An 8,070-nucleotide genomic window follows, 5' to 3' on the forward strand; every position below is an offset into this window, starting at 1 on the left:
TTTCTCTTCTTTTAAGGGGGGATTCTTTTAAGTATAGTATGTAGGTTTAAGACAATCATTTCACCCATTGGTTTTAGGAGGGGAGATAAGATGAGCTTCATATCTTGGACCTGCAATTGCATGTGAGCACCATGTACTGGAAGTAGTAGGCTTTAATGTTCAAATTCCATGAGATTCTGGATGCCAATCAAGGTTTTTGGGTCCAAATGGAAGCTGTCTGAAAGCCAATTGCCGTCAGGCTTTTGTAATTTAATTGCATTTAGTTTTTCGGTTAAGCATATAAAACTGAGTGCATATATTTTCTATAATTTAATTGCTCTTTTTTTTTTTTGCTTTGAATATCCATCCTTAAACTTGGACAAGCGTTCATTTGAATTTATAGATGAATTTACTAAAATACCCATGAAGAAAGAGTTCTTTAAAGAAGTTTGACATCTATGATGGCATTTTAAGCAAGGAGAATTTAGAAGGGCAAATAAGGATAGCTTAAGTAGTTTTAATGCCAATCTTACTTTAGGAATAAGATTAATTCTAGAATAGTTATTTCTTTTTGTTATTCTCAAAATAAGGTCTCAATATCATTCACTATCACACGCTCGCCGGCTAGAACTATTATAGAATGAGAAAGCCTGGAGAAGAAGGTATACTGGATTGCAAGAGGAGAGGAGAGGAGAGGGTATAGCATGTATCTAAAAATTTCCCTAGAAATTATGCATACAATTATTATAGCATAGGTGTTATTTAGAAATTGACCTTAAAATCATTTTACACTACATGCAAACTAAGATCCTTTAATGGCCTATCAAGTTACACATGATTAACTCATTAGTAGTGCATGAGCAACAATTCAAGGTGAACTTTGATTGTAGATCTTCAAGGTTAGGGGTTTGAGGTAGATCCACTATCCAGTGGACAAAATTCCTCTGCACTTAAGTGATATAATGACCAAATAGCTCTGTTACTATGTGACAATAATTTCCCTTAAAGTTCAAGCAATAAACAAAATATGCACAAAATCGTATACAACTATACCTTCTCTTATCTAAGAAATTCAGTAAGCACAAGCTTTGGTATGCATTTATAATAAAAGATGAACAATTTCAAACATAGATCTTCCTGCTCTGTTGTTGCCCTGTGAAATGAACATATTTTAATTGATACATGTATAATAATTAATCCTATATGCATGAAAAAAAAATTGTCTCATAATCTTTCCAATTTCTCTGAGAAAAGATTAATGTGGAAGCTTCTTGGAACACTCTGATAGCAGTTTATAGTTATGAAAAACAATAAAGGATGAGGGAATTATAATTATTTTCTTTCATTTGCAAAACAAATTATAATCCACTCTCCTTGTGAACATTAGAGATAAAAACTATATCAGCTAATGATCACACATTTACATTTAATTGTTTCTTAAACTTTAAAATGGATTCAAAACTCTTTCTTAGCAGTACTTGTATACTAAGATAAACACCATCCTTGCAAGAGAAATTGGTACATATGTCCACATGTAATATTAATTAGATTCAAAGAAATTACATTGAAAAAAAGTAACTTGCACAAGATATCTTCCAAATCATCGGATGCACAGTCATCCAAGTCACTAAGAGACTTCCTTATGCAATTAAATACAGTAGAGCTGTATGATTTGTATGTTGTCTCACACCTAAACTTTTCTCTTCTTATTATGGGTCAAGGAACAGATCATTTTTGAAGATATGAAACTGTACCATGCTATAAAGAATAATTTCATTTCCCTCTCAATTAATCCTAAATTAGTCTTCCTGAAGATCTTCATCTTAGTACAAGAAAATGTTATATTAACTGTCATTTTTTGAAAAAGAATCTAAAGTTTGGTTTGTTCTTCCAAGACCCTTCATAACAAATGTGGATTTGCTGTTCTTGCAGAAAGGTTTCAAACCAGGTAGTAGAGGACTGCAATCTAAGTTTGCTCTGGAATTGCTTTTCCTTCCAGGTATGGGAGATTGGGGATGCGGCGATATAATCTGCATGCATTTACAGAAACCTCAAATTAAAATGAAGAACAGAAATGAGGCGAGAGAAAATTTTAAATCAAAATTCTGAGATAATATGTTGATTTCAATGTCTTTATCATTACTAGATTGTTACTGATTGTATCACTAAAATAGCAAGGAAATAAACAGTAAACAGCTAAAAATGGAAAGATATATTCAGTTGTCAAGATGAATTTGAATTTGAAGTTTTGAAAGGTGCGCAAGGACCTAGCTTGCACATAAGTTAAAGAAAAGAAATGTATGAACTTAATTTGATTTTACGGTTTTTCAAAATAACCTGCCAGATTTTCAAAACAGAACCTAAGTGGCCCTTCTATGCTAAATCTTTAACAAAGTGTAAATTGATGTTGGTTGATGATTAAACCCCTATACTTTTGTTTTCTAATATTCTTTACATATAATTTAGTTGCCTAGACATAATGATTTTTCTCTATATTTTGTACTCCTCAATTGAAGATCCAAGTTCTCTCTCCTTGTTCATTTATCTCCTCTTGCTCAGCTCAGTAATACTAAATCAAGCAACATGAATTATATCTTCCCTTTAATGTGTCGATAGGGTATTATTTTCATTGCTTTGGTGTAGAATACCTCATTCTACAATAAGAATTCCCCCTCCTCATTCACCAAATAAACTGATGTCCCTGTTCAAGAATCATGATCTTAAAATACATCTTCAGCCCCATGTTCAACTTTTCCTGCTCCCATTTTTTTGGGCCTTCAGGGTCATCATTCAAAAACCATTTGAAAGAAAATATTTAGGTTATGACTGATAGTTAAAGTCCATGTGTTAGGAAAAAGAAAAAAAGTACTGGAAGGGAGAAATTAAGAATGTTCCATGAGAAACAACAGCTGTGCATATGGCTGTCAAAATAATCGGCAAATTGACCCAACCAATGAGCTTTATATATAGGCACATTTCCATGTTCCTAACTATAAGATAGGATCTGAGAAATCATCTGAAAAGCTTCCAACTTTCAATTATAAATTGTTCTCTTAGTCAACACTGATTTAGCATGCTACTTCTGCACCTGTATTTTAGAATGTTAAGTGTGAAGTGTCATTTTAGCACTACTAATACATCCTTGAGATGTGACAGGGAACAAGGTTCAATGTATACATGATATATAATATCTTACCTTAGTATTTTGTCCTTGTCTAAAACCATGAGTTCTAAATGTCATCTTCTACTATCTCTCTTATTGGCACGTCAAGATATCTCAAGAGAGGCCATATAATCTTCCAGGTTGCCTCCTTATGAGACATCATAATATGTAGTACGATCTTGGCTTCAAGACCTAATAGTCAGTTTCTCGACTAATTAAGATGTTAGGACTCTAAGAGTTGAAGATAGACATTCTTATCATCTTGCCACTTGTTCCTTCATAATTTAATGTCTAGTTTAATGAGATGCTTGGTTCCTTTATACAAAGTTGATCTTGGCTTCAAGAACTAACAGTCAGTTTCTCGACTAATTAAGATGCTAGGACTCTTAAGAGTTGAAGATAGACATTCTTATCATCTTGCCAATAGTTCCTTCATAATTTAATTTGTCTAGTTTAATGAGATGCTTGGTTCCTTTATACAAAGTCTCTCATATTTAAAGTAGAGCTGAAAAACTCCTAATTTAGACGAGCTGTAAAATTCTTCGGCACAATCCTATAGAAACTTCTATCTTCTTCAAGTTGTATTCATGATATTAACTACAGATAGACACTCACCATTAATCCACATAAAATGAGAACTAAGAACAAGGGCTTTACCTTCTTATTCGCATCCTTTTCTGCTTCACTTTTGCAATAGAAATTAGGCAATGGCCTAGCTTTAAAGCAAAGGCTCTGACGGTATTCTCTTAATTCACTTTCAGCCTTGTCCTGTATAAAAAAATGATAAATAAGAGTTAATGTGCTTAGGCACTTAATAAGTGCCTTTTAGAAGAATTCAGTTCCGAAGAGAGATAAAATGAACTGCATAGCTGTTTTAAGTTCAGTATTGTCATGAAAGACTCATGTTAAAAGCACAGCAGTTTTTGGTAAAACTGCAGCAATGAAAAAACAACAATGTGTTTTTTTAATTATATTTTCGATTTGCCTCTTTGGTGTCATGTTCTGATTTCCAATTTAAAAAACCATGCATGTAATGGAAAATATATGAATTGTCCTCCTGACATTTGGTAAAATCCAGGAAGTTCTGCAAACTGTTAGGGAAAATTAAAAACTTCTAACATCTGGGAAGCGTACACTCCAGTTTTAAAAGTCTAATTGTATACTTGTGGCAAAATTGGAAATCCAAGAATTTCTGCAAACTGGTAAGGGAAGATAGAAATTTCTAATACCTAATTACCTGACAGTCCATTTAAACTTACCATAGTATTGAGGGCATAGTTGCACTCAATTAACTTATATTATGAATAATGTTCTTAAAAAGGTGAACAAGGAGGAAATTTATAATGATGGATAACTATTTACCTCCTTGCATTTTTCTACAATTGCATCAGTTTTAGGGCGAATAAAAGGTGAGTTGACTTTGCTCTTCGATCTTCTTTCTGTAGTGCTCATAGATTTTGAGTAGCTATTACATGAACAAATATGCAATCAGTAAGTCAATTTCCTCTTCATCTTATTTGTATGATATTTCTAAGGGATCTGAGAAAGCACTATTTACTCAAATGAGAAAGTGTGTTGTTCTGCAGCTGCCGACTTTCTTCCAGAAAATGTCAGTTCTGATAGTGGCCTACTCCTGAAATCAAAGAATTCTCTAAGTAATTGCAATAAGTACATTACCAGTACTTCAGGGGTGCAACAAAATCTCTAGATGGTATTTACAAGTTTCATCATTGCATGATGCACATTTAAGAATTTGAACTATTACCTTCCATGTCCTGATTCAGGTGTTCCTGGTACAAGCTTTGGTATTCCTTTCGAAGATGCCTGCAATCCAAAGGAAAGCTAATTTACCATTGAACACACACCATAATGAAGACTCGTATAGTAAGTAGGGAAGCACCCTTGTTGATGTTTTGAACTGAATATAGTTGTTCTTAAATGGTTTAGAAGGCTTGCTGGCAGCTTCAAAGGCCTGAATCTTCGCAACAACTGATGAGCTCTTAGTTCCTGAGGGAGTGGAAGTGCCAACATGGGCACTTTTCAAATCGATAGACATGTGCATCAAATTTGGAATTGATCTCATTTTTTCGTTCAGACTCACTCCCCTCTTGCTTCTATTATTTGGAGTGGAACTGTTTTCTTTCATCCAATTTAAGGAAGATGGATGCTTGGATGCAGGAGAGTGTCTGTTAACTAGTGATGATTCCGAAATAGGGACTCTTCTTTTCTTCTCAACTTTATCACTGTGCTCTTGATTAGTAACAAAACTTTCCTGATAAGAGAGACAAACTTTAGATCACAAACTTCAAACAAAAAAAAATTAACTTCAATAAGCTCAAGATTGCTACTACCTTAAATGGTTGTTTCTTTGATGTGGGGATCCTTCCAGTCTCAACCTCACAATTACTATTCTGGTTTTCAACATTGTCGACCATGTCTAATGATCCAACTTGCAGAGGCAAATCAATAGGATGGTCATCTTGTAGCTTCTCTACCTCTAATCCGTGGCTTTCTTCATTCAAATCACAAGAATTCGTACTAACTGCAGCGGCAACCTCGACATCTTGCACTTTATTGGCGTCTACCTCACTGTTTAATTCTTCAGATTCAACTTTTATATCAGAAGACTCCATGAAACTCTCATTTGTGATTGCATTCGCTTGTTCTTCCAATGCGGCGGCCTTGCGAGCAGCGATTTTCTTATAATGGGCTTCAAAGTAGGCTTTCTTCTGCGCAACCGAGCCCGGCCTCGAGTACTTCTCCACATCTTCCAAGTACTTATTGTGATTGAAGGACGACCATTTTCCCCAATCCAACGACTCCGACAAGAATCTCCCAAAAGAGACCGAGTCCGCCAGTGCGGCCAGCGGATTCATCTGAGAAAATCCATCAAAGTTTCCTCAGTAGATTTCCAAGAACCCAAAACCTCTACACCATTCTTACACTCAAAATGGAAAGCGAGAAGAGACCCAAAACAATAAAAGAACCAAAACAAAAAACAAAGTGGGTTCACATCCTCTTATTACCTTCCTCTCACCATTGGAAGTCTCAGGAGCATGAGACGAGTCACGGAAGACACAAGCGGATTCTGCCATCTCCTCCCGCAGCAAAGAAACCTCTTCAGCTAAAACACCACCTCCTCCCCCTTCTTTCTCTTCTTAAAAATGGCGTCTGATAGAAAAAATTGGTTTGAAATTTGAATGAGGAGAAGAGATAATGAGCTCTAAAACCCAAAAAAGGAGGCGCCTTTTTATGAGTTCTCTTGTACGGTGTTTAATCCCAGAGGTCTCCAAAAAGTTGTCTCTTTTAGCTCAATGAACAGAATGGAAAGAAACCTTTTTTTGGTATCTCTTCGTTGTGGATTTGCAACGTTCGAATTCCAACGTCTATGTTTTGGGTGGGAATTTTTTTTTTAATTTCATTTGGGGAATGTGTTATATATTCCCATAAATATAATAGATGGGACCCCCTTTTTTCTTTTGATCTCAAATTTTTATTGAGGAAACATGGTATGGATCACGCTTACTTCTCAAATAAAATGAATTAATTTTGAAAAAATTAGAAAAAAATGATATGGATCAAGATTTCACATCTACAGATTTGCTTTGTTGGATTTGGATAGTCCCCCTGAATTACTACTTATTTTGAAGAGAGAGTTTTTGGGTAACTAGCCTTGTTCTAATTTATTTTTACCAAAATAAACTACTCCTCAAATTTCTTATTAAATTAGGCCTAATTTACTATAGTTTTAATAAAAATTCACGCTAATCAGTTCAACATTTTTATCTGGTCTTACATCCAAATGCAAAAATAAATTTGTGACCCGATTAAGTTATAATTAATTTTATTTTATCTCTTCGATTTTGGACTGCCATAACTAGTGGTAGCTAAGTTATTTAGAAGTAAAATATCAATCTATACTCTTCCATTAAATCAAAGATTTTGCTACAACAAATACATGAATGCATCGGACATAGAAGTAAATTTTTTGTCAGCACCATGTATGTTTTTGCATGCCCTCGGTAAGACAAAAAACTTGTAGAGACTTGATACGCACGCACAAATCAATGCATGCATCTACAGCGCACTCGACTTAGATCACTCTTTCTTTGAAGGGCATTCCGGCATGTTGGCTAACAGAGGGGGATATCTGTGATGCTCTCCGGCTTCTTGAGGATGAGGCTTGCCATCCCTCGGAGGGCTATGCATGCAATTCGAGGGGCTAGACGATGGCACCATCGATTTAGTCAAGCTCTGACGGAACCAAAAGCTCCACCAAGGTTTGGAATAAGGCAATCTCGCTGGGTGCGCCATCTCATTAGGCAGCCCGGAGGGCCGAGCTAAAGTGAGAATGGGAGAAACCAGCACGAGAAGAACAAACCATCCACATAGAGAAATGGACATTTTGGTGGTGATGATGTCTTGATGGAGAATGAGAGATGTAGCTAGAAAATAGCTCGGATCACCAGGTCGGTACTAAGAGTGATCGTGTTCACGGATACATATATATATGCCATAAGGTTGGGGTATATATAGAAATAATTAGTTAGGTACATAAGTTGTCAGTCTATGTGTTTAATATCTATATTTGTACCAATCGTACTCAAACCGTATGGACAAATGGGCTATTCCTTGTGCGTATCAAAATTTGCCAACCGGACCAATCCTACTAAGACGTAAGTAAGTTAAAAGGTAGCTATGAATAGTTATGAGAGAGACTAAGAAGTTGGAGAGAAATGAAAAGTTAAAATGTAGTTACAATAGTTATGGGAGAGTGAGAAGTTTGAGCCAAATGGAGTTACGAATAGTTATGGGAGAGTGAGAAGTTTGAGCCAAATGGGGGAATTAATGTATAGCTACAGAATCGGTAGTGATGTAACTATGTTTACATAATGATAGTGCTGGCATGCAGCATGATCATAAGCTTG

At 35.4% G+C, this 8,070-nt stretch overlaps 1 protein-coding gene across 1 annotated transcript; it reads right to left on the reverse strand.

Annotated features, from left to right (window-relative positions):
• Positions 1-1,482: 1,482 nt before the first annotated feature.
• Positions 1,483-6,366, reverse strand: LOC140801647 (uncharacterized). The gene is made up of 8 exons (XM_073156862.1): positions 6,169-6,366; positions 5,494-6,018; positions 5,043-5,414; positions 4,908-4,966; positions 4,701-4,775; positions 4,505-4,607; positions 3,800-3,910; positions 1,483-2,009 (listed from the first exon to the last, which is right to left on the reverse strand). The coding sequence occupies exons 1-8, from the start codon at positions 6,235-6,237 to the stop codon at positions 1,824-1,826; spliced, it is 1,500 nt and encodes a 499-aa protein (XP_073012963.1). The 5' UTR covers positions 6,238-6,366; the 3' UTR covers positions 1,483-1,823.
• Between the last annotated feature and the right edge of the window lie 1,704 nt (positions 6,367-8,070).

The sequence above is a fragment of the Typha latifolia genome, chromosome 15 (genome assembly GCF_019914945.1).
Source record: "Typha latifolia isolate L0001 chromosome 15, TyphaL0001v2, whole genome shotgun sequence".
Taxonomy (NCBI): domain Eukaryota; kingdom Viridiplantae; phylum Streptophyta; class Magnoliopsida; order Poales; family Typhaceae; genus Typha; species Typha latifolia.